The 26,947-nt window shown below is 45.5% G+C and overlaps 1 protein-coding gene across 1 annotated transcript; it reads left to right on the top strand.

Annotated features, from left to right (window-relative positions):
* The first annotated feature begins 1,626 nt into the window (after positions 1 to 1,626).
* On the top strand, positions 1,627 to 5,726 carry LOC109744724 (glycosyltransferase family 92 protein Os08g0121900-like). Its single transcript, XM_073501235.1, has one exon. The coding sequence runs from the start codon at positions 1,853 to 1,855 to the stop codon at positions 3,599 to 3,601; it is 1,749 nt and encodes a 582-aa protein (XP_073357336.1). The 5' UTR covers positions 1,627 to 1,852; the 3' UTR covers positions 3,602 to 5,726.
* Positions 5,727 to 26,947: the final 21,221 nt, after the last annotated feature.

Here is a 26,947-nt window from a genome sequence, read left to right as displayed (position 1 = left end):
GATACCCATGTTGGATCCCACATGCTCCTCGATGATCTCATCGGATGAACCACGATGTCGAGGATTCAAGTAATCCCGTATACAATTCCCTTTGTCAATCGGTACGTTACTTGCCCGAGATTCGATCGTCGGTATCCCAATACCTCGTTCAATCTCGTTACAGGCAAGTCACTTTACTCGTTCCGTAATGCATGATCTCGTGACTAACTACTTAGTCACATTGAGCTCATTATGATGATGCAATACCGAGTGGGCCCAGAGATACCTCTCCGTCATACGGAGTGACAAATCCCAGTCTCGATCCGAGCCAACCCAACAGACACTTTCGGAGATACCTGTAGTGCACCTTTATAGCCACCCAGTTACGTTGTGACGTTTGGTACACCCAAAGCATTCCTACGGTATCCGGGAATTGCACGATCTCATGGTCTAAGGAAATGATACTTGACATTAGAAAAGCTTCAGCAAACGAACTACACGATCTAGTGCTATGCTTAGGATTGGGTCTTGTCCATCACATCATTCTTCTAATGATGTGATCCCGTTATCAATGACATCCAATGTCCATGGTCAGGAAACCGTAACCATCTATTGATCAACGAGCTAATCAACTAGAGGCTCACTAGGGACATGTTATGGTCTATGTGTTCACACATGTATTACGATTTCCGGATAACACAATTATAGCATGAACAATAGACAATTATCATGAACAAGGAAATATAATAATAACCATTTTATTATTGCCTCTAGGGCATTTTTCCAACACACCTTTGTTACTAGTATCGCTACTTGCTCGTTACAAATTATCTTGTTATCAAACTACTTGTTACTTATAATTTCAGTGCTTGCAGAGAATACCTTGCTAAAACCACTTGTCATTTCCTTCTGCTCCTCGTTGGATTCGACACTCTTACTTATCGAAAGGACTACAATTGATCCCATATACTTGTGGGTCATCATGGATGCCGGGGGCTGCGGAAGTCGAAGGAGGAGCCCAACCCCGTGACGTGGTCACCTTCTTCGTGAGCGGTTTCACCCGCGCACCGGCAGGGCCGGTCGAGGCGGTCTTCTTCCTCTTGGCGCGTGGAACCAGAGCGGGGCCGACGCACGGTGGTGGGAGGCCCGGGTGGACAGAGCGGCGGCGGCGCATGGTATGGCACACCCGGGGGCGGCGGGTGGCCATCCGGCTGAATTCCGGCGCCGCGAGGAAGGACTGCGAGGTTGGAGGACGGATCCGTGGCGGCGACGGCGGGACGGGAGGCGGGAGGTGAAGTCGGCAGAAGTGGGTTCGGGACAACCGAAAGGGGATCGGCAAAATCGGGTGAAATCCAGCACATATGAAGGAGTTGGGCTCGCGGATGCGGGATCCCATAATTTTTTTCCGAGACGGCCTGATTTGGAGTATCTGTTCGGGCCGGGGATACGGGATGGATCCGCAAACCCTAACCCTAACCGCTCTCTTCGGAGGCTCGGTGTGGATTTGGAGTTAGAAGGTGACAGGTTTTATATTGTAAAAAAGAAAAAAAGACAACACGTTTCGCAAAAACCAGCCTGCCTGATCGTAATGACGTGGTGGAGCCCAATCCGACCGACACGGGAAGTGGAATCGACCCAGCGGCCCGCCAGCCTGACTCGAAAAAAAAAAACCCAATCCGTGTTCGGGTCGGGTCGAAAACCCTAAACCCAGATCGATCGAGACCGTCTTCTCGGTCGCAACCCAGCAATCGAAGCTCTGCTCCCTGCTCCCGCGAAATCTCAATCTTCCGCCTTCGAGCTCCCGCTGCTCCCGCCAAATCACGCTCCTGCTCCCGCGAAATCGAGCTCCTGCTCTGCTCCCGCCAAATCCAATATGCCGCGCCACCGCCGCTGCAGCCGGCTGCGCCGCATCGTCGGCGGCGTCTCAGTCGGAGCTCTCCTGCTGTTAGCCGGAAGCGGAGGCCACAACGCCTACGCGGGCCGCCCGGTCTTCTCGTTGCCCCTCGGCCTCGGCGCCCCCTTCCCGCTCGTCGCCGACAGTCCGGCGCCCCCGCCCTTCCCGTTCGCTGCCGACTTTTCGCCGTCGCCGTCCCCGTCCCCGCAATCCCAATACTCGCCCTTCCGCCTCAGCGATGACAGCCTCGCGCGGCGCCTTCTCCCCCTCCGCCTCCGCGCCGGCCACTCGCCGCCGCCGCAGGAGGCGGATGCGGTGCTCCTTCCCGACCAGGTGGTCCTGGTCCTCGACGACACTGAGCCTACCGGCGACTCCATCTGCGCCTTCCAGGGTGGGGCGTCCTCCCCGGCGAGACCGCTCGGGAGGCTGCCGGCGTCCGGGCTTCACGCATACGTCTGCCGCCTTCCCGAGCCAGCGCAGAGCTTCCAGCAGCTCCAAGCGCCGCTCTTACTCCACTCCTCCACCTCCTCGGCCGCCGCAGCTGCTCCAGATCCTCCTTCTCCTTCTCCGGGCCGCGCATTGCTTAACTGGAGCAGCGACCCGATAGTGTTTGACTCGGCTCTTCTGGACGGAGGCGACGTGCTCGTCTTCGCTAAGGGAATCAGCCGCCGCCAAGGTCTTCGGTGCCTGTATCGCTACAGCGACGGCGCCGATACCATGCTGGCATCTACGCCGGCAATCAGCTCAGTACAGCAAGTTACTCGCTGCCCCTCGCCGCCTACACCTGTCAAGTCAGGAGGAAGCACCAAGGTTCTTGTCACACTAGGGGTCACCGGCGAGGATCCCATGCCCTCCCTTGCAACCTTTCGTCGACAGCAAGCTGAATCTTCTTCGCTGACTCCCCACAAGAGTTCAATTTGCGCCTGCACAATGGGACGCAACATCTCCAAGTTTCTCAGGGAGTGGGCACTCTACCATAGTGCGATTGGGGTGGATCAGTTCTTTATCTACGATAATGGCAGCGAGGACAACTTGGCAGGCCTAGTGGCGCAGCTCATATCCTCCGGGCTCAACATCACAACCGTGCCATGGCCTTGGACCAAGGTCCAAGAAGCTGGTCTGTCTCATTGCGTGGCCACACAGCAAGCTTCGTGCCAATGGATGGCTGTCATAGATGTTGATGAGTTCATCTTCTCAACAAGCTGGGCAGGATTGGAGAAGCCATCAAAATCTTTGCTAGAGCCCGTCATTTCTGTTGATGACAGCGTTGGCCAAATATACCTTGCTTGTTATGACTTTGCCCCCTCGGGCCAAACAGCACATCCACCAGAGGGGGTCTGCCAGGGCTACACTTGCCGGTTGAAGAACCCGCAGCGGCACAAATCCTTGGTCCGTCTCGACGCCGTGGAACCATCCCTCATGAATGTGGTCCATCATTTTAAGCTCAAGCCTGCTTTCAAAAGCATCTGGACCGTGCTGGCACGTATTAACCACTACAAATACCAAGCTTGGTCGGAGTTCAAAGTCAAGTTCAAGAGGCGCGTGTCCGCTTATGTGGCTGATTGGAAAGATCCGATCAACCTCGACTCAAAGGACCGGGCTCCTGGCTTAGGAGTTGATGACACCGAACCAAAAGGCTGGGCCCAAAGATACTGCGAGGTTAAAGACAATATCCTTCAGCTGTTAACTGCAAGATGGTTCGGTGTCGGATTTGGGAACCCTCATTAGCTCCAGTCAGATCAGGTAACACACACTGGTAAGATCTACCACCTCTCCCCCTCTTTTACATAGTAATTTCTGTTTATTTACACTAACAAAACGTAAATCAAAACCACTAAATTTTCCAGAATTAAAAATTATCTCTTAAATTGGATGGTATACACCTTTTAAATAGGCTTTAGTTTTTTGTGTGTGAATAAAAATAGGCTTTAGGTTGATGGGGAAGCACCACAATATGTGTGTGTTGCTCAATGATGAACATACTCCCTCTAGTCTAGTTCTGAAGAAGCCCCCATAATGCAACTTTTACTGCTTATTTTCGTTAACTATAAAACTCTTCAAATTTATACTTCTTTAAAATACTTTATGAGAGATAACCGTTATTTTTATTATACATTATAACTGTAAAGCTCTTCAAGACAATATTGTTTTGAAAATACTTAATGACATAAACCTACACATTGTTTTCACATATCCAATCCAAAAATATTATGAAATATAGTGAGTCAAAGTTTGGAAAAAGTTAATTAAACCCATGCCTAAACCAACAACTTCTCCAGAACTAGAAGAGGGAGTATAATAATAACCTGAGAGCATTTTCCCTATCGATTTTTTTTTTTAGAAAAGGACCCTATCGATAGTTAGCAGTTTGTTTTCGCTATTCATGCTCTTGCTGTTCTTTTTCCATCTTGAACTGGTAAGAACAGATTTATGTTCATTTTGCCTTAATATTGGTTCTCTTGCTAAAATTGGATGACTTCTTTTCCCTGAATGATTTTGGCTTAACAGCTGGGCTTAGATCAGTTGAATTTATAATGCTTAGCTGGAGCACGACATGAAGCCTGTTTTTTTTTTTGGGTCTGTGTGGGCTGGATTACTAATCAGTGAAAGCTTCACACAAATGATTTCAAATCTTGTTTGTTGATTAAGGTCCATTTCTTAAGTATCTATTGGCTGATCGTTATGGTTGTTTGGCTTCTATTCTGAAACTATTTGATTGAGATGCTGGTCTACACTTTGTTGGCTTCTCTTTAAAAAACGAATCTTGGTTTATGAATTATGACGCAGTTAAGCTTTGGCTTGTATGGTTCTGTTCCAGTTTTGACTTGTTTTAATTAGCTGGAAACATCTTTGGAAAAAGTCTTTCTTGATATGGAACTCATACATCAAAATGCATCTCCAATGGAGAATGCGACATTGTCAGACTGACCTTGCAAGTTGAACGTGTGAACCAGTGTATTGAAAATTACCTTTGGTGCCTGGTTTCTACCGATCCGAAGAAATGGGTTCAGTATTTACCCATGGCTGAATAATGGTACAACAGTTCTTTTCATTCGTCTCTCCAAGAGACTCCTTTTGAGGCCTTATATCGATATCCACGGCGACAAATCAGTGAGTTCTCAATGGTAGGCACTACTGACAGTGAGGCACAGACAACAACTACTGTCAACACTGAAGCACATCTCTTAATTGCCCAGCAGCGCATGAAGAAATATGCAGATCGCAAGCGAGTCGGAAGGACTCTCGCAGTAGGTGACATGGCTTACTTGAAGCTTCAGCCATATCGTCTGAATGCTTTTGGCCTTCGCTCTCACATGAAGCTGCAAAAGAAGTTCTACGGACCATTTCGAGTACTGTATCATGTGGGCAGTGTGGCATATCACCTGCAGCTGCAAACGTGGGTATCCACCCAGTGTTCCACATTAGCCAGCTGAATTTTCCTCTGGATGACGCAACTTGGGAAGACGTGGATTTCATGAAGCATACATTCCCAGCCTTTTTCAAGAAGACAGTCAAAGCATGGCGTCGTCAACCTTCAGCTTCTTGAAGACAAGATCGCGCTCACAAGGGGTCATTGTGACTGAACTTGCAAGGTGTTTTAGTCTTCAGTTAACTGTACCGGTTCAGATAATGAACGGCTGGGATCGCTGACGGAGAAGAAGATCGGATGGCTTGCATTCGCTCATCGTATACCTCTAGCTTATTTACTTTTTACTGTTGCTTTTCTTTCCTCTTTATTCTCTCCTTGCCAACCACGGCTGTAACAGAACAATGTATGCGTTACACGGGATAAGCCCCGATCAATCAATAAAGCACTACGCGGCCTCCCATGGGAGGTGAGACGCATCTGATATTTCACAAGGATGACTTCTTTTCACTGAGTGATTTTGGCTTAATAGTTGGGCACCACATGAAAGCCTCTTTATTTTATTTTGTTTATTTATTTTTGGTTTTGGGTGAGCTGGGCTAATAATTCATGAAAGCTTCACCCAAGTGATTTCAGATCCTATTTGTTAACTGAGGTCCATGCTTAAATATCTATTGCCTGATCCTGAGTTGTTTGGCTTCTGTTATGAAACTAGTTCATTTCTCGTGAAGTCATGATTTTGGTGAGATGTTGGTCTGCACTTCCCTTTAGAAAATGAATCTTGGTTTTCTATGACTTTACTTGGAACTTATCTTTAATGACACAGTTAAGTTTTGGCTTATATGGTTATCTTCCAGCATTTACAAACAAGACAGAAAGCCAAGTTCAAAAATCTTACCACCGAAGAAGAGGAAGAACAGTTGTAGGCTTTGTAATTTTTTATCCTTTTGTAATCTAGTGCATGGCTTTGTACTCCTTTTCCTTCCTAAGGATGGAAAGTTTTAATTAGGCAGCCACTAAGAAAGCTCAAGATTTATTCCACATGAAACTTTGCCTCAGGTTTTGAGTTTCATGTATTTTTTCTTTCAGATTTTCGGATTTTTTTAAGTAATTGAGCCGTAAGAGCAACTCCAATGGGGCGACCCATTTCGTCCGCTGGCGTCCGTTTGGGTCGGCGCAGACACAAAAGTCGGCCCAACGCGCCGACCCAAACGGACGCGCGTCCGCTTGCCGGCCCATTCCCGGTCCATTTTTGAGCCGGATTTGCATCGGCGCGGACACGAGACGGACGCGCGCGCCTACTCCTCTCCCCGGGCCCGCCGGTCGGTGGCAGCCACCACCATTTCCCCTCATTTCCCCCCCCAAAAACCCTCCCCCCGCGCGCTCCCGCCCCACACCCCGCCATGGAGGACGCCATCGACCTCGATGCCGCCGCCGGCCTCGCCTCCCTCGCCTCGTCCGGCGCCCCCGCCCCTGCCGGGAAAGGCAAGCCTCGTGCCCCGCGCAAGACCGCTGCCGCGGCCAAGCCAAGGAAGCCGCTGACGCCCGCACAGCGGGCAAGGGAGTCGGCCAAGAGGAAGGACCGGAGGCACGCCGCGGACGCGAGGGATGAGGCCGCCGCGCAGCAGGAGGTCACCAACGCCCGCGTCGCGGCAGCAACGAGGGAGGCGCTCTACATGCTAGGGCTAAACCCTGGCCAGCACTGCCTCCTCAACGCCGCCGTCGCCGCGGCCAGCACTAGCTCATCGGCGTTTCCTCGGATGATGCTGCCGACTCGCCCCGCGCGTCGGTTTGCAACCCGGTGCCCGGCTTCCACGTGTACCCACAGGCCTCCCACCTCTCCGGGGAGTGCTCGCCCGATGTGAGCGTGGTCGCGCCTTCCACGCCCGCGCCCATCGACCTCAACGCCACCCCGGTGGCCGGTGGCTCGTCATCCGATGGCGCGAGGAAACGTGCGCGGCAGACGCCGGCCGGCGTGCTCTCGGAGGCCCGCAACCTGTTCGAGGGAATGTCGTCCGCCGTCGACGAGGACTACATGCAGAACCTCATCTTCGAGGGCGGTGCGCCGGCCGCTGGCTACGATCCCGACGAGACACAAAGCCAGGACGGCCGCGGGGCGTTCACGCCGGCCGCTGGCTATGATCCCGATCAGGGGTCCTTCATGCGTGATCAGATCGGCATCGACCTGGACGGCTTCCCACTCGACCACGAGTTCCCGGATGACTACGGGCTAGAGGAAGAGGATGAGTGCGACATCGAAGTGGAGCCCTTATTCGAGGACGAGCTCGCCAACCAAGCCGCCGGTCCTAAGCTGAAGCGCAAGAGCAAGCGCACGAAGGCATACATGGTGGCCGAGGACAAGCTTCTTTGCGAGTGTTGGTGAGACATTGGACAAGACCCCAAGACGGGCGCCGAACAAAAGCATTCAACCTTTTGGATTCGTGTCCACCGAGAGTTTCATGAGCGCAAGAAGTTTCCGCCTTACCAACTTGTGAGCACGAGCGGGTGGGTGTCCATTTCCAAGTGATGGAGGGTGATCCAACAAGAGTGCAACAAGTTTTGCGCCACCCTTGAGAGCGTCAAGGCCCGCCCGTGAGTGGCATCGGCATGCAAGACATGGTATGCTAGCAAGCCGCCCTCTTTTGTGTCATCAATTTCATGCTTGCGTGTTCATTTGCATATCATTTGCCCATATGCTTGCATGGAAACATTTTGTAGGCATTTCAAGCTTTGGAGGCATTCAAGGTTCAACACAATGGCAAGTGCTTCAACCTCTCCCATTGCTTCGGGTCATCAAGGACGCGGAGAAGTTCAAGGCGCAATATGCCGCCCTCAAGTCGCGTGGGGGGAAGCAAGCCGTGGAGGAGGTTGGGGAGGGCGAGCCGGCACGGCCGCGGGGGAAGACCAACTCCAAGGAGGAGGACAAGCGGGATGCGGCATCCAACGCCTTGATCGCAAGCGTGGAGGGCATGATGAACAAGAAGGACTCAAGGGAGGGGAGCGCCTGTTGGGGAACGTAGTAATTTCAACAGTTTTCCTACGCACACACAAGATCATGGTGATGCATAGCAACGAGAGGGGAGAGTGTCATCCACGTACCCTCGTAGACCATAAGCGGAAGCGTTATGACAACGCGGTTGATGTAGTCGTACGTCTTCACGATCGACCGATCCTAGTACCGAACGTACGGCACCTCCGCGATCTGCACATGTTCAGCTCGGTGACGTCCCACGAACTCATGATCCAGTAGAGCCTCAAGGGAGAGTTCTGTCAGCACGACGGCGTGATGACGGTGTTGATGAAGCTACCGACGCAGGGCTTCGCCTAAGCACCGCTACGATATGACCGAGGTGGATTATGGCGGAGGGGGGCACCGCACACGGCTAAAAGATCAATGATCAACTGGTGTGTCTATGGGGTGCCCCCTTCCCCGTATATAAAGGAGTGGAGGAGGGGGAGGGCCGACCCTCTACTATGGCGCGCCCTGGGGAGTCCTACTCCCACCGGGAGTAGGATTCCCCCCCTTCCAAGTAGTAGGAGTTGGAGAGAAGGAAGGGGAAGAGAGAAGAGAAGGAAGGAGGGGGCGCCGCCCCTCCCCCTAGTCCAATTCGAACTAGGCCTTGGGGGGGCGTGCGGCCTGCCCTAGGCAGCCCCTCTCTCTCTCCCCTAAAGCCCAATAAGGCCCATATACTCCCCGGCGAATTCCTGTAACTCTCCGGTACTCCAATAAATACCCGAACCACTCAGAACCTTTCTGATGTCCGAATATAGCCTTCCAATATATCGATCTTTACGTCTCAAACATTTCGAGACTCCTCGTCATGTCTCTGATCTCATCCGGGACTCCGAACAACCTTCGGTACATCAAAACACATAAACTCATAATACCGATCGTCACCGAACGTTAAGCGTGCGGACCCTACGGGTTCGAGAACTATGTAGACATGACCGAGACACATCTCTGTCAATAACAAACAGCGGAACCTGGATGCTTATATTGGCTCCTACATATTCTACGAAGATCTTTATCGGTCAAATCGCATAACAACATACGTTGTTCCCTTTGTCATCGGTATGTTACTTGCCCGAGATTCGATCGTCGGTATCTCAATACCTAGTTCAATCTCGTTACCGGCAAGTCTCTTTACTCGTTCCGTAATGCATCATCCCGCAACTAACTCATTAGTCACAATGCTTGCAAGGCTTATAGTGATGTGCATTACCGAGAGGGCCCAGAGATACCTCTCTGACAATCGGAGTGACAAATCCTAATCTTGATCTATGCCAACTCAACAAGTACCATCGGAGACACCTGTAGAGCACCTTTATAATCACCCAGTTAAGTTGTGACGTTTGGTAGCACACAAGGTGTTCCTCCGGTATTCGGGAGTTGCATAATCTCATAGTCATAGGAACATGTATAAATCATGAAGAAAGCAATAGCAATATACTAAACGATCAAGTGCTAAGCTAACGGAATGGGTCAAGTCAATCACATCATTCTCTAATGATGTGATCCCGTTAATCAAATGACAACTCATGTCTATGGCTAGGAAACTTAACCATCTTTGATTCAACGAGCTAGTCAAGTAGAGGCATACTAGTGACACTCTGTTTGTCTATGTATTCACACATGTACTAAGTTTCCGGTTAATACAATTGTAGCATGAATAATAAACATTTATGATGATATAAGGAAATAAATAATAACTTTATTATTGCCTCTAGGGCATATTTCCTTCAGTCTCCCACTTGCACTAGTCAATAATCTAGTTCACATCGCCATGTGATTTAACACCAATAGTTCACTTCACCATGTGATTAGTTCACATCACCATGTGACTAATATCCAAAAGGTTTTACTAGAGTCAACAATCTAGTTCACATCGCTATGTGATTAACACCCAAAGAGTACTAAGGTGTGATCATGTTTTGCTTGTGAGAGAAGTTTAGTCAACGGGTCTGCCACATTCAGATCCGTATGTATTTTGCAAATTTCTATGTCTACAATGCTCTGCTTGGGGCTACTTTAGCTAATTGCTCCCACTTTCAATATCCAGATTGAGACTTAGAGTCATCTGGATCGGTGTCAAAACTTGCATCGACGTAACCCTTTACGACGAACCTTTTGTCACCTCCATAACCGAGAAACATATCCTTATTCCACTAAGGATAATTTTGACCACTGTTCAGTGATCTACTCCTAGATCACTATTGTACTCCCTTGCCAAACTCAGTGTAGGGTATACAATAAATCTGGTACACAGCATGGCATACTTTATAGAACCTATGGCTGAGGCATAGGGAATGTCTTTCATTCTCTTTTTATCTTCTGCCATGGTCGGGCTTTGAGTCTTACTCAATTTCACATCTTGTAACACAAGCAAGAACTCTTTCTTTGACTATTCCATTTTGAACTACTTCAAAATCTTGTCAAGGTATGTACTCATTGAAAAAACTTTATCAAGCGTCTTGATCTATCTCTATAGATCTTGATGCTCAATATGTAAGCAGCTTCATCGAGGTCTTTCTTTGAAAAACTCCTTTCAAATACTCCTTTATGCTTTCCAGAAAATTCTACATTATTTTCGATCAACAATATGTCATTCACATATATTTATCAGAAATGTTGCAGTGCTCCCACTCACTTTCTTGTGAATACAGGCTTCACCGCAAGTCTGTATAAAACTATATGCTTTGATCAACTCATCAAAGCGTATATTCCAACTCCGAGATGCTTGCACCAGTCCATAGATGGATCGCTTGAGCTTGCACATTTTGTTAGCACTTTTAGGATCGACAAAACCTTCTGGTTGCATCATATACAACTCTTCTTTAAGAAATCCATTAAGGAATGTAGTTTCGACATCCATTTGTCAGATTTCATAAAATGTGGCAATTTGCTAACATGATTCGGACAGACTTAAGCATCGCTACGAGTGAGAAAATCTCATCGTAGTCAACACCTTGAACTTTGTCAAAACCTTTTTCGACAAGTCTAGCTTTGTAGATAGTAACACTACTATCAGCGTCCTTCTTCCTCTTGAAGATCCATTTATTTTCTATGCCTTGCCGATCATCGGGCAAGTCAACCAAAGTCCACACTTTGTTCTCATACATGGATCCCATCTCAGATTTCATGGCCTCAAGCCATTTCGTAGAATCTGGGCTCATCATCGCTTCCTCATAGTTCGTAGGTTCATCATGGTCAAGTAACATGACCTCCAGAACAGGATTACCGTACCACTCTGGTGCGGATCTCACTCTGGTTGACCTACGAGGTTCGGTAGTAATTTGATCTGAAGTTACATGATCATCATCATTAGCTTCCTCACTAATTGGTGTAGGAGTCACACGAAAAGATTTCTGTGATGAACTACTTTCCAATAAGGGAGCAGGTATAGTTACCTCATCAAGTTCTACTTTCCTCCCACTCACTTCTTTTGAGAGAAACTCCTTCTCTAGAAAGGATCCATTCTTAGCAATGAATGTCTTGCCTTCGGATCTGTGATAGAAGGTGTACCCAACTGTCTCCTTTGGGTATCCTATGAAGACACATTTCTCCGATTTGGGTTTGAGCTTATCAGGATGAAACTTTTTCACATAAGCATCAACCCCAAACTTTAAGAAACGACAACTTTGGTTTCTTGCCAAACCACAGTTCATATGGTGTCGTCTCAACGGATTTAGATGGTGCCCTATTTAACGTGAATGCAGCTGTCTCTAATGCATGACCCCAAAACGATAGTGGTAAATCGGTAAGAGACACCATAGATTGCACCATATCTAATAAAGTACGGTTATGATGTTCGGACACACCATTACGCTGTGGTGTTCCAGGTGGCGTGAGTTGCGAAACTATTCCGCATTGTTTCAAATGAAGACCAAACTTGTAACTCAAATATTCTCCTCCACGATCAGATCGTAGAAACTTTATTTTCTTGTTATGATGATTTTCCACTTCACTATGAAATTATATGAACTTTTCAAACGTTTCATACTTATGTTTCATCAAGTAGATATACCCATATCTGCTCAAATCATTTGTGAAGGTCAGAAAATAACGATACCTGCCGCGAGCGTCAACACTCATCGGATCGCATACATCAGTATGTATTATTTCCAATAAGTCAGTTGCTCGCTCCATTGTTCCGGAGAACGGAGTCTTAGTCATCTTGCCCATAAGGCATGGTTTGCAAGCATCAAGTGATTCATAATCAAGTGATTCCAAAATCCCATCAGCATGGAGTTTCTTCATGCGCTTTACACCAATATGACCTAAACGGCAGTGCCACAAATAAGTTGCACTATCATTATTAACTTTGCATCTTTTGGCTTCAATATTATGAATATGTGTATCACTACGATCGAGATCCAACAAACCATTTTCATTGGGTGTATGACCATAGAAGGTTTTATTCATGTAAACAGAACAACAATTATTCTCTAACTTAAATGAATAACCGTATTGCAATAAACATGATCAAATCATATTCATGCTCAACGCAAACGCGAAATAACATTTATTTAGGTTCAACACTAATCCCAAAAGTATAGGGAGTGTGCGATGATGATCATATCAATCTTGGAACCACTTCCAACACACATCGTCACTTCACTCTTAACTAGTCTCTGTTCATTTTGCAACTCCCATTTTGAGTTACTAATCTTAGCAACTGAACTAGTATCAAATACTGAAGGGTTGCTATAAACACTAGTAAAGTACACATCAATAACATGTATATCAAATATACCTTTGTTCACTTTGCCATCCTTCTTATCCGCCAAATACTTGGGGCAGTCCCGCTTCCAGTGACCAGTCCCTTTGCAGTAGAAGCACTTAGTCTCAGGCTTAGGTCCAGACTTGGGTTTTTTCACTTGAGCAGCAACTTGCTTGCCGTTCTTCTTGAAATTCCCCTTCTTCCCTTTGCCCTTTTTCTTGAAACTAGTGGTCTTGTCAACCATCAACACTTAATGCTTTTCTTGATTTCTACCTTCATCGATTTCAGCATCACGAAGAGCTTGGGAATCGTTTCCGTTATCCCTTGCATATTATAGTTCATCACGAAGTTCTAGTAACTTGGTGATAGTGACTAGAGAATTCTGTCAATCACTATCTCATCTAGAAGATTAACTCCCACTTGATTCAAGTGATTGTAGTACTCAGACATTCTGAGCACATGCTCACTAGCTGAGCTATTCTCCTCCATCTTGTAGGCAAAGTACTTGCCAAAGGTCTCATACCTTTCGACATGGGCATGAGTCTGAAATACTAATTTCAACTCTTGGAACATCTCATATGCTCCGTGGCGTTTCAAAAACATCTTTGAAGCCCCGATTCTAAGTCGTAAAGCATGGTGCACTAAACTATCAAGTAGTCATCATATCGAGCTTGCCAAACGTTCATAACATCTACATTTGCTCCTGCAATCGGTCTGTCACCTAGCGGTGCATCAAGGACATAATTCTTCTGTGCAGCAATGAGGATAATCCTCAGATCACGGATCCAATCTGCATCATTGCTACTAACATCTTTCAACTTAGTTTTCTCTAGGAACATATCAAAAATAAAACAGGGGAGCTAAACGCGAGCTATTGATCTACAACATAGATATGCTAATACTACCAGGACTAAGTTCATGATAAACTATTTCAATTAATCATATTACTTAAGAACTCCCACTTAGATAGACATCCCTCTAATCATCTAAGTGATCATGTGATCCAAATCAACTAAACCATGTCCGATCATCACGTGAGATGGAGTAGTTTTCAATGGTGAACATCACTATGTTGATCATATCTACTATATGATTCATGCTCGACCTTTCGGTCTCAGTGTTCCGAGGGCATATCTGCATATGCTAGGCTCATCAAGTTTAACCAGAGTATTCTGCGTGTGCAAAACTGGCTTGCACCCGTTGTATGTGAACGTAGAGCTTATCACACCCGATCATCACGTGGTGTCTCAGCATGAAGAACTGTCGCAACGGTGCATACTCAGGGAGAACACTTGTACCTTAAAATTTAGTGAGAGATCATCTTATAATGCTACCGTCGAACTAAGCAAAATAAGATGAATAAAGGTTAAACATCACATGCAATCAATATAAGTGATATGATATGGCCATCATCATCTTGTGCCTTTGATCTCCATCTCCAAAGCACCGTCATGATCACCATCGTCACCGGCGCGACACCTTGATCTCCATCTTAGCATCGTTGTCGTCTCGCCAACTATTGCTTCTACGACTATCGCTACCGCTTAGTGATAAAGTAAAGCAATTACATGGCGATTGCATTTCATACAATAAAGTGACAACCATATGGCTCCTGCCAGTTGCCGATAACTCCATTACGCAACATGATCATCTCATACAATAAAATTTAGCATCATGTCCTGACCATATCACATCACAACATGCCCTGCAAAAACAAGTTAGGCGTCCTCTACTTTGTTGTTGCAAGTTTTATGTGGCTGCTACGGGCTGAGCAAGAACCGTTCTTACCTACACATCAAAACCACAATGATATTCCGTCAAGTATGTGCTGTTTTAACCTTCAACAAGGACCGGGCGTAGCCACACTCGATTCAACTAAAGTTGGAGAAACTGACACCCGCCAGCCACCTGTGTGCGAAGCATGTCGGTAGAACCAGTCTCGCGTAAGCGTACGCGTAATGTCGGTCTGGGCCGCTTCATCCAACAATACCGCAGAATCAAAGTATGACATGCTGGTAAGCAGTATGACTTGTATCGCCCACAACTCGCTTGTGTTCTACTTGTGCATATAACATCTACGCATAAACCTGGCTCGGATGCCACTGTTGGGGAATGTAGTAATTTCAACAGTTTTCCTACGCACACGCAAGATCATGGTGATGCATAGCAACGAGAGGGGAGAGTGTCGTCCACGTACCCTTGTAGACTGTAAGCGGAAGCGTTATGACAACGCGGTTGATGTAGTCGTACGTCTTCATGATCGACCGATCCTAATACCAAACGTACGGCACCTCCGCGATCTACACACGTTCAGCTCGGTGACGTCCCACGAACTCACGATCCAGTAGAGCTTTGAGGGAGAGTTCCGTCAGCACGATGACATGATGACGGTGTTGATGAAGCTACCGATGCAGGGCTTCGCCTAAGCACCGCTACGATATGACCGAGGTGGATTATGGTGGAGGGGGGCACCGCACACGGCTAAAAGATCAATGATCAACTTGTGTGTCTATGGGGTGCCCCCCTCCCCCGTATATAAAGGAGTGGAGGAGGGGGAGGGTCGGCCTTCTACTATGGCGCGCCCAGGGGAGTCCTACTCCCATCGGGAGTAGGATAAACCCCTTCCATGTAGTAGGAGTAGGAGAGAAGGAAGGGGAAGAGAGAAGAGAATGAAGGAGGGGGCGCCGCCCCTCCCCCTAGTCCAATTTGGACTAGGCCTTGGGGGGGCCCTGCCCTAGGCAACCCCTCTCTCTCTCCCCCTAAAGCCTAATAAGGCCCATATACTCCCCGGCGAATTCCCGCAACTCTCTGGTACTCCCATAAATACCCGAACCACTCATAACCTTTCCGATGTCCGAATATAGCCTTCCAATATATCGATCTTTACGTCTCGAACATTTCGAGACTCCTCGTCATGTCCCTGATCTCATCCGGGACTCCGAACAACCTTCGGTACATCAAAACACATAAACTCATAATACCAATCATCACCGAACGTTAAGCGTGCGGACCCTACGGGTTCGAGAACTATGTATACATGACCGAGACACATCTCCGGTCAATAACCAACAGCGGAACCTGGATGCTTATATTGGCTCCTGCATATTCTACGAAGATCTTTATCGGTCAAACCGCATAACAACATATGTTGTTCCCTTTGTCATCGGTATGTTACTTGCCCGAGATTCGATCGTCGGTATCTCAATACCTAGTTCAATCTCGTTACCGGCAAGTCTCTTTACTCGTTCCGTAATGCATCATCCCGCAACTAACTCATTAGTCACAATGCTTGCAAGGCTTATAGTGATGTGCATTACCGAGAGGGCCCAGAGATACCTCTCCGATAATTGGAGTGACAAATCCTAATCTTGATCTATGCCAACTCAACAAGTACCATCGGAGACACCTGTAGAGCACCTTTATAAACACCCAGTTACGTTGTGACATTTGGTAGCACACAAGGTGTTCCTCCGGTATTCGGGAGTTGCATAATCTCATAGTCATAGGAACATGTATAAGTCATAAAGAAAGCAATAGCAATATACTAAACGATCAAGTGCTAAGCTAACGGACTGGGTCAAGTCAATCACATCATTCTCTAATGATGTGATCCCATTAATCAAATGACAACTCATGTCTATGGCTAGGAAACTTAACCATCTTTGATTCAACGAGCTAGTCAAGTAGAGGCATACCAGTGACACTCTGTTTGTCTATGTATTCACACATGTACTAAGTTTCCTGTTAATACAATTGTAGCATGAATAATAAACATTTATCATGATATAAGGAAGTAAATAATAACTTTATTATTGCCTCTAGGGCATATTTCCTTTAGCGCCGGCATTTCAAGGCGGAGCAAATGGACGCTTTCATGGAGATCCAAAGGAGGAGGCTTGAGATGGACGCGGAGAAGCAAGCCAAGATGTTCGAGCTCGAGGCGGAGAAGCAAGCCAAGATGCTAGAGATCGAGGTCTTCAACGCCAAGACCAAGGCCAAAGAAGTGGCTCTCGCGAGCATGATGACCGGGGTGGAGATCATGAAGGTGGATCTCAACACCGTGTCGCCAAGGAAGAGGCCGTGGTTCGAGAAGATGCAGGCCGACATGCTCAAGTTCGTCGACGAGTGATCTATGGCGGCGAGCGCTGTCTTTTTTGTATGCTGGCAGGTGTGCTAGCATGACCACGGGGGTCCGCGATGGTGTGGTCGAACTCAAGTCCCACCCTTTTTTGTGTGCTGGCATGTGTGCCGGCCGGCTGGCGAGTGCGCCAACATGAACTGTGGTGATATTTTCTGAAGCCGGCATTATATGCCGGCGCTGGCATGGTGCCGGCATGATGAGACATGGCCGCTGGCATGATCGGCCGCGGGCCTTTTTTTTAAAGTTGATGCGGACATGAAATGGGTCGGCGCGTTGGGTGCACTGCCGATCCAAATGCAAAACTGGGTGGACGCCGGGCGGGCGGCCGACCCAAACGGACAAAAGCGGACAAATGCGCCGTTCGTTTGGGTCGGCCCGTTGGAGTTGCTCTAATGGCCTATTAGGACCAAACGGCCCATTAGGGACCGGCCGACACGTTTAACATCTATGCCATATCTGGGCCTGATAGTGCAGCACACGTGCCGTCACGGCAACCCATTTATGAACAAAACGCCCTGGATCGTGCCGTGCCAGGCATGTTTAGTGGAGGGCCAGGCCGTGCCGACCCATTTGGCCAGGTTTGCTAGTGGGGATACGGTGGGTTGTTCACAAAAACAAAAACATTCGATCATACCCAATAGGCCTGACGACCGGCAGCGGGCGAGAGCAACCCACCACCGTGGCCACACCAATGGCGACCACCTCTTACTCCTTGCCGCTCGCCTCCACCGCGGCCCTCTCCGCTTCTCAGTTGGCCTCCCCCTCCTCCAATCGCTTCCTCCCAGAGTAGGTGGGGGTGGAGGGGTATTTATAGCCTTCACCCAAAATCCAACCGTTACACACTTTTGACTCAGCTCGGTGACACTAGAGCAAAATCTCGTTGAGACCGACCTGTGTAAAAGATAACGTTTGGCTTTTCGGTGGGACCGAAATGGAAATCTCGGACAGACCGAAATGCGATGACCTAGGCATGACTTTGTTTCGGTAGTTCCGACCATTTCAACTCGGTGATTCCAAAATGAACGAATTGGCTTACAGAAACTTGGTCACAACAACTCGGTGAGACCGAAATTTTAGGATTTGGCTTTGGCAGTGTATAGGATCAACTTGGTGAGGCCGGGATAAATGTTTTTAGTGGGACCGAGATGAAACTTTAGGGTTTGGACATATGTGATTTGGAGAAGGTATTTGAGGATTTTTGGAGCAATATCACTAAGCACTTGAGCAATTGAGTCATGATCAAAACCACACCCCCTTTTAATAGTATTGACTTTTCTATGGACTCAATGTGATCTTGGACCACTTAACAAAAAATGTGGAGTCTTGAAGCTTTGCCAATCCATGTCCTTAGCATTTTGAGGGGTCCACAATCTCATGTCCTTGCCATGCCAATCATTGATCTTTTCTGAAATCTATTTTCAGTAAGCACTAGATCAATGATATATATGTTGTTATGAATTACCAAAACCATTCGGGGATTAGTTGCACTTTGATACGTCTCCGTCGTATCTACTTTTCCAAACACTTTTGCCCTTGTTTTGGACTCTAACTTGCATGGTTTGAATGGAACTAACCCGGACTGACGTTGTTTTCAGCAGAATTGCCATGGTGTTATTTATGTGCAGAAACAAAAGTTCTCGGAATGACCTGAAACTCCACGGAACTTATTTTTGGAAAATATTAAAAATACTGGAAGAAGAATCCACGTCAGGGGGGCCTCCACCTGTCCACGAGGGTGGGGGGCGCGCCCCCTGCCTCGTGGGCCCCCTGACGCTCCACCGACCTCAACTCCAACTCCATATGATATGGGCATAGCACCATTGACCGATAATTCTATTTAAGCTGAGACAGTTAATGAGTCAAGCCTTGAAAACGTTGTGGAAAATAATGCCGTGCATGCGGCCAGATTTCGCCGAGGAAACGATGGTCGTGTGTGACAACTTTGTAGACCGAGAATTAATTTTGTAACTGGCAGACCAGCGGCCAATTATATGATGCGTGCTTTGGATTCAAGAGACGGTATTGACAAATTGGTGCATTGTCCCAAACGCATGGAATCTAGAGGTGCACGATCAGGCTTGATCAAAGAAAAGACAGAAAAAAAGTCACGTACACATAAAATGCCAAGAGATCATATTAGTTTCCAAACTAAAAGGAAATCAGAACGGCATCAATTTATTCTGGCGCACAAGAAAATACAAGAGGCAAAGGAGGAGCCTGCACTAGCTACGGTGGAGCCTAATTTTCGTACCCCTCCATGTAATGTAAACTTGTGATACGCAGAGTCCTAGAGTTAATTTGTTAGGATTCTTTATTTCATTTTGTGTGTACGCCCTAGCTAGCTGGCTAGCATGGTACGTAAGTCATTTTCTCTTTTCCAAGTTAGGATTTGTTTTTTTATGGTTACCACATCGTAAGATGGATGGAGTTTTAAGTTTCTAGATAGACTTGGAGTTGCGTAGGTGTGGCATATAAAAGCCAGGCTATGGCCGTGTAAACAGATCAGTTTTGAGTTTTATTTTCGAGTATGAGATACAGAAAAACGTCCGAGTTACGGGCGGCCATATCTTGTGTATTATCTATGATTTTTCCATCGTGGAAATTTACTAGCGACGGAGGGTTGATCATCACATCAACGCCTACGTGCTGATCCGAGGGGGTCATTATTTTTGTTTGTGTATTTTCGTACACATGTGAAAATTATCTTGAAGGTTGCGAGGAGGAACAAGGGGACAAACTGTTGATCAAGCATCGCCGTGAAAGATCGGGCCATCTACACGCGCGAATTAGCATCTCGCTAGTCCGTGCTTCATCAAGTGGTATTCAGAGCTAAGGTTAGTCACGGCGACTCAGATTGTAATATCGTCTGCGGAGTCAGGCATCAACATGTTGAGCAGGAACATATTGATGGAGGAGGAAGGCATTGGCGAGGTCACTCTTTTTCATACTCGTTGCGTCGTGAACGAACGATGTGTCAATCTGATAATCGATGAGAGTACCGCAGTCAATATGGTGAGCATCGAGGTGGCGGAAAAATTGGGGCTGAAGATGGCGCCTCTTGAAAGACCGTACACGCTGAAGTGGTTCAAAGGTGAAATCAAAATTACGCATCAGATTTTGCTAATTTTTGATCTGGGAAAATATTGTTGTGCGGAATTTTTTCATGTTTGTCCTGTGTCCATGGTGTCATGCCATCTGCTACTTGGGGACCCATGGTGCAAGCGTGTTGGGGCTGTTCGGGATGTCAAGAAAAATAGTTATTCTTTATCACGGAAGGACAAACAAATTTGTTTTATTCCCATGCCAATGGATGTGTTCGCTGCTGATTGGAAAGATCGTTTGCGAAAAAGAAGAGAAGCGGTAGAAGAAATAAAAGAAGAAGTTGATGCACCGATGAAGGGTCTAAATCTCTTAGTGAAGAAGGTGCAGGAGGATGGTGATCCTAAAGGGCAGCGATGGAGTGTTTTTAAAACACAGTGCATGATCAAGGACCGTGCATGTAAGATGATAATTGATGGCGGCAGTTTTACTAATGCCATTAGCAAAGATCTCGTGCAAGAATTGGGTTTATCTATGTGGCGGCACCGGCAACCGCACCATGTCGAGTGGCTATATAATTCTGGGAAATTAAAGATTACACATAAGGTACGTGTGACATTTGCAGTTGGAGATTATATTGATAAGGTGGATTGTGACGTCGTGTCGATGGACGTGTGTCAGTTGTTGTTGGGAAGACCATGGCAGTTTGATCGTGATGCAGTGCATGCCGGCAGATCAAACACATATACGTTCATGCATGATGGAAGAAAGCGCGTGCTGAAACCAATGACACACAGTGCAATCACAATAGAGATGCAAATTCCAGAGAGAAAGATTGACCAAAAATTTGACTCGAAACCGAGGACGGTTTCTCTTCAAGGGAGGGAGGATGATATGGGCATAGCACCATTGACCGATAATTCTATTAAAGCTGAGACAGTTAATGAGTCAAGCCTTGAAAACGTTGTGGAAAATAATGCCATGCATGCGGCCAGATTTCGCCGAGGAAACGATGGTCGTGTGCGACAACTTTGTGGATCGAGAATTAATTTTGTAACTGGCAGACCAGCGGCCAATTATATGATGCGTGCTTTGGATTCAAGAGATGGTATTGACAAATTGGTGCATTGTCCTAAACGCATGGAATCTAGAGGTGCACGATCAGGCTGGATCAAAGAAAAGACAGAAAAAAAGTCACGTACACATAAAATGTCAAGAGATCATATTAGTTTCCAAACTAAAAGGAAATCAGAACGGCATCAATTTATTCCGGCGCACAAGAAAATACAAGAGGCAAAGGAGGAGCCTGCATTAGCTACGGTGGAGCCTAATTTTCGTACCCCTCCATGTAATGTAAACTTGTGATACGCAGAGTCCTAGAGTTAATTTGTTAGGATTCTTTATTTCATTTTGTGTATACGCCCTAGCTAGCTGGCTAGCATGGTACGTAAGTCATTTTCTCTTTTCCAAGTTAGGATTTGTTTTTTTATGATTAGCACATCGTAAGATGGATGGAGTTTTAAGTTTCTAGATAGACTTGGAGTTGCGTAGGTGTGGCATATAAAAGCCAGGCTATGGCCGTGTAAACAGATCAGTTTTGAGTTTTATTTTTGAGTATGAGATATACAGAAAAACGTCCGAGTTACGGGCGGTCATATCTTGTGTATTATCTATGATTTTTCCATCGTGGAAATTTACTAGCGACGGAGGGTTGATCATCACATCGACGCCTACGTGCTGATCCGAGGGGGTCATTATTTTCGTTTGTGTATTTTCGTACACAGGTGAAAATTATCTTGAAGGTTGCGAGGAGGAACAAGGGGACAAACTGTTGATCAAGCATCGCCGTAAAAGATCGGGCCATCTACACGCGCGAATTAGCATCTCGCTAGTCCGTGCTTCATCACCATATATTCGTGTTCGGAGAGAAAAAAATGAGAGAGAAGGATTCATCGCGTTTTATGATACGGAGCTGCCGCCAAGGCCTAAAACCTCTCGGGAGGGCTGATCTGGAGTCCGTCCGGGGCTCCGGAGAGGGGAATACGTCGTCATCGTCATCATCAACCTTCCTCCATCACCAATTTCATGATGCTCACCGCCGTGCGTGAGTAATTCCATCGTAGGCTTGCTGGACGGTGATGGGTTGGATGAGATTTATCATGTAATCGAGTTAGTTTTGTTAGGGTTTGATCCCTAGTATCCACTATGTTCTGAGATTGATGTTGCTATGACTTTGCTATGCTTAATGCTTGTCACTAGGGCCCGAGTGCCATGATTTCAGATCTGAACCTATTATGTTTTCATGAGTATATGTGAGTTCTTGATCCTAACTTGCAAGTCTATAGTCACCTACTATGTGTTATGATCCGGCAACCCCGAAGTGACAATAATCGGGACCACTCCCGGTGATGACCATAGTTTGAGAGTTCATGTATTCACTATGTGTTAATGCTTTGGTCCGGTACTCTATTAAAAGGAGGCCTTAATATCCCTTAGTTTCCGCTAGGACCCCGCTGCCACGGGAGGGTAGGACAAAAGATGTCATGCAAGTTCTTTTCTATAAGCACGTATGACTATATTTGGAATACATGCCTACATTACATTGATGAATTGGAGCTAGTTCTGTGTCACCCTATGTTATGACTGTTACATGATGAACCGCATTCGGCATAATTCTCCATCACCGATCCAATGCCTACGAGCTTTTCACATATTGTTCTTTGCTTATTTACTTTTCCGTTGCTATTGTTACAATCACTACAAAACCCAAAAATATTACTTTTGCTACCGCTACCTTTACTTCCATACTACTTTGCTACTAAACACTTTACTGCAGATACTAAGTTATCCAGGTGTGGTTGAATTGACAACTCAACGGCTAATACTTGAGAATATTCTTTGGCTCCCCTTGTGTCGAATCAATAAATTTGGGTTGAATACTCTACCCTCGAAAATTGTTGCGATCCCCTATACTTGTGGGTTATCAAGACTATTTTCTGGCGCCGTTGCCGGGGAGCATAGCTCTATTCTTTGAGTCACTTGGGATTTATATCTGCTGGTCACTATGAAGAACTTGAAAGACGAGAAAACAAAAATTTATCCCTCAACTACGAGGGGAGGTAAGGAACTGCCATCTAGCTCTGCACTTGATTCACCTTCTGTTTTGAGTAAGCTTGCGACACCTAAACCTGCTTCTGCTATTAATTCTGATATGTCGCATGTTATTGATGATGCCACTTCTGCTATGAATGATACTTATGATGAAACTACTTCTATGCTTGATACTACTGTGCCACTTGGTGAATTTCTTGATGAACAACTTGCTAGGGCTAGAGAGAATTAAATTATTGAAACTGATAATATTGATGAGAGTGATGATGAAGACTCTCCCCCTAATAAATATGAATTACCTGTTGTTCCTGAGGGTTATGTTATGGATGAAGAAGCTGCTAGAGCTATTTTAGCTTGCAATGATAGATATGATCTTATGAAGTTATTAGCTAAATGGAAGCAACAATCTCTTAATGCTAGAATGAAACCTGACCCTGCTTTTGCTACTTCACCTATCTGTGTTACTGATAAGGATTATGAATTCTCTGTTGATCCTGGTATAATTACTTTGGTTGAATCTGATCCTTTTTATGGCTATGAATCTGAAACTGTTGTGGCACATCTTACTAAATTAAATGATATAGCCACCCTGTTCACTAATGATGAGAAATCTCGCTACCTTTATATCCTTAAAATATTTCCGTTCTCATTAAAGGGTGATGCTAAGATATGGTTTAATTCTCTTGATCCTGGTTGTGTGCGTAGTCCCCAGGATATGATTTATTACTTCTCTGCTAAATATTTCCCTGCTCATAAGAAACAAGCTGCTTTAAGGGATATATACAACTTTGTGCAAACTGAAGAAGAGAGTCTCCCACAAGCTTGGGGGGGGGGGGCTTCTCCAATTACTTAATGCTTTGCCCGATCATCCTCTTAAGAAAAATGAAATACTTGATATCTTTTATAATGGACTAACCGATGCTCTAGAGATTACCTGGATAGTTGTGCTGGTTCTGTTTTCAGGAAAAGAACACCAGATGAAGCTGAAATTCTATTGAATAATATGTTGACAAATGAAAATAATTGGACACTTCCTGAGCCAACTCCTGAGCCTATTCCTAAACCAACTCCGAAGAAGAGGGGTGTTCTATTTCTCAGTCCTGAAGATATGCAAGAGGCAAAGAAATCTATGAAAGAAAAAGGTATAAAAGCTGAAGATGTTAAGAATTTACCACCTATTGAAGAAATACATGGTCTTAATTTACCACCTGTTGAAGAAATATATGATCTTAATCCATTACCTATTGAAGAAACACATGGTCTGGATAACCCGACACAGGTAGTAAAGGTAAATTCTCTCTATAGATATGATAAAGTTGAAATCCCTCCTACTAAGTTTGCTAGACAATGCTTGGATGAGTTTGATAACTTTATGGTTAAGCAAGAAGACTTCAATGCTTATTTTGGTAGACAATTAAAACAAAATGCTTATATGATTGAACGCTTGGGTGATTATATGTCTAGAGTTAAAGGTGAACTTAAACTCATTACTAAACATGCTTCTATGGTTACCACTCAAGTAGAACAAGTTCTTAAAGCTCAGAATGATTTGCTCAATGAATTGAATAGTAAGAATAATGACTATGCTGCTAGAGTGGCTACTAGAACTGGTAAAATGACTCAGGAACCTTTGTATCCTGAAGGCCACCCTAAGAGAATTGAGCAAGATTCTCAGAGAAATAATTTAGATGCACCTAGTCCTTCTAAAAAGAAGAAAAGAAAATTGATAGGACTTTGCATGCTTCTAGTGAACCTATTGCTGAACCACCTGAGAATCCAAATGATATTTCTATTTCTGATGCTGAAACACAATCTGGTAATGAACGTGAAACTAGTGAAAATGTTAAAGATGATGTTCATGATGATGCTCAACCTAGCAATGATGATGATGTAGAAATTGAACCTGCTGTTGATCTTGATAACCCACAATCAAAGAATCAACGTTATGATAAGAGAGATTTTGTTGCTAGGAAACACGGTAAAGAAAGAGAACCATGGGTTCAGAAACCCATGCCTTTTCCTCCTAAACCATCCAAGAAAAAGGATGATGAGGATTTTGAGCGCTTTGCTGAAATGATTAGACCTATCTTCTTGCGTATGCGATTAACTGATATGCTCAAAATGAATCCTTATGCTAAGTATATGAAAGAAATTGTCACTAATAAAAGAAAGATACCGAAAGCTGAAATCTCCACCATGTTTGCTAATTATACTTTTAAGGGTGGAATACCTAAGAAACTAGGAGATCCAGGAGTACCAACTATACCTTGCTCCATTAAAAGAAATTATGTTAAAACTGCTTTATGTGATCTTGGAGCCGGTGTTAGTGTTATGCCTCTCTCTTTATATCGTAGACTTGATTTGAATAAGTTGACACCTACTGAAATATCTTTTCAAATGGCTGATAAATCAACTGCTATACCTGTCGGTATTTGTGAGGATGTGCCTGTTGTGGTTGCAAACATCACTATTTTAACGGACTTTGTTATTCTTGATATTCTTGAGGACGATAGTATGTCTATTATTCTTGGAAGACCCTTTTTGAATACTGTAGGGGCTGTTATTGATTGCAACAAAGGCAATGACACTTTTCATGTTAATGGTAATGAGCATACGGTACACTTTCCGAGGAAACAACCTCAAGTCCACAGTATCAACTCTATTGGAAACATTCCATCGATTATATTTGGAGGTTTTGAATTTCCTCTTCCTTCTGTCAAGAAGAAATATGATATTCTTATTATTGGGGATGTGCATATCCCCGTTGAGGTAACATAGTGTTATTCGAAATTTCTCTGGTTCCATGATTATTCCGAATGAGTTTGTTAACAAGACTTGATCAACCTTGTTAAGTGGATTCTTTTTGATGAGCATGAGATGGATGAAACTAGAAGGCACAACCTTCTGTACCCTCCTTCTACCTTCTGTTATTTAGTTGAAATAAAGTAAAAATAGTATTTTTCTATCTGTTTTCTGATTTATCTGTGCAGTATAAAAATACCCCGAAAATAAAAGTTCTCCAAATGCCCTGCCAATTTAATATGATTTCTTCTGGAATATTTGAGAATATCTGGCACTGAGAACAAAGCAAGGGGAGCAAGCACCTGGCCATGAGGGGCCAGGGCGCGCCCCCCTGCCTCGTGGGCCCACGGTGGCTCCCCTTCACTTATTCCTGCACCCACACACTTCTTCTTCCTCCCAAAAAAATCACCATCCAGCTCAAGCACGAGTTCTAGCTCATTTTGCTGCGATTTTCGATCTCCTTGCTCAAAGCACCTCTCACAAAACTGCTTTGGGGGATTGTTCCTTGGTATGTGACTCCTCCATTGGTCCAATTAGTTTTTGTTCTAGTGCTTTATTCATTGCAAATTTGTGCTGCCTAGGTGACCATGTTCTTGAGCTTGCATGTCAAATTTATATGGTTCTAAGTAGTTATAATGCATGATATGGGCTTTAGGCACTTGTAGGAGTAGTTGCTATCAATTTTGTTGAGCTTGGTTTACTTTTATTTGAAGTTACTAAAAATTTCAGAATTTTTCAGAAAATAATGAAGAGATTTTTGAGGGGCTCATCGAGCCGAAGCTCGAAGGAAAAACAAAGTGAGGAAGCAGAGAGGCCCAAATATAATTGGCCTCACACCGCGGAGGTTCGGCCGTGTGAATGGCCTTCCGATGATTTCTTGAGAGCAGCCGGGA

Source organism: Aegilops tauschii, chromosome 6 (assembly GCF_002575655.3).
Source record: "Aegilops tauschii subsp. strangulata cultivar AL8/78 chromosome 6, Aet v6.0, whole genome shotgun sequence".
Lineage (NCBI taxonomy): Eukaryota > Viridiplantae > Streptophyta > Magnoliopsida > Poales > Poaceae > Aegilops > Aegilops tauschii.
Note: the sequence above shows the minus strand (reverse complement) of the source record. Positions and strands in the feature narration are given on the sequence as shown.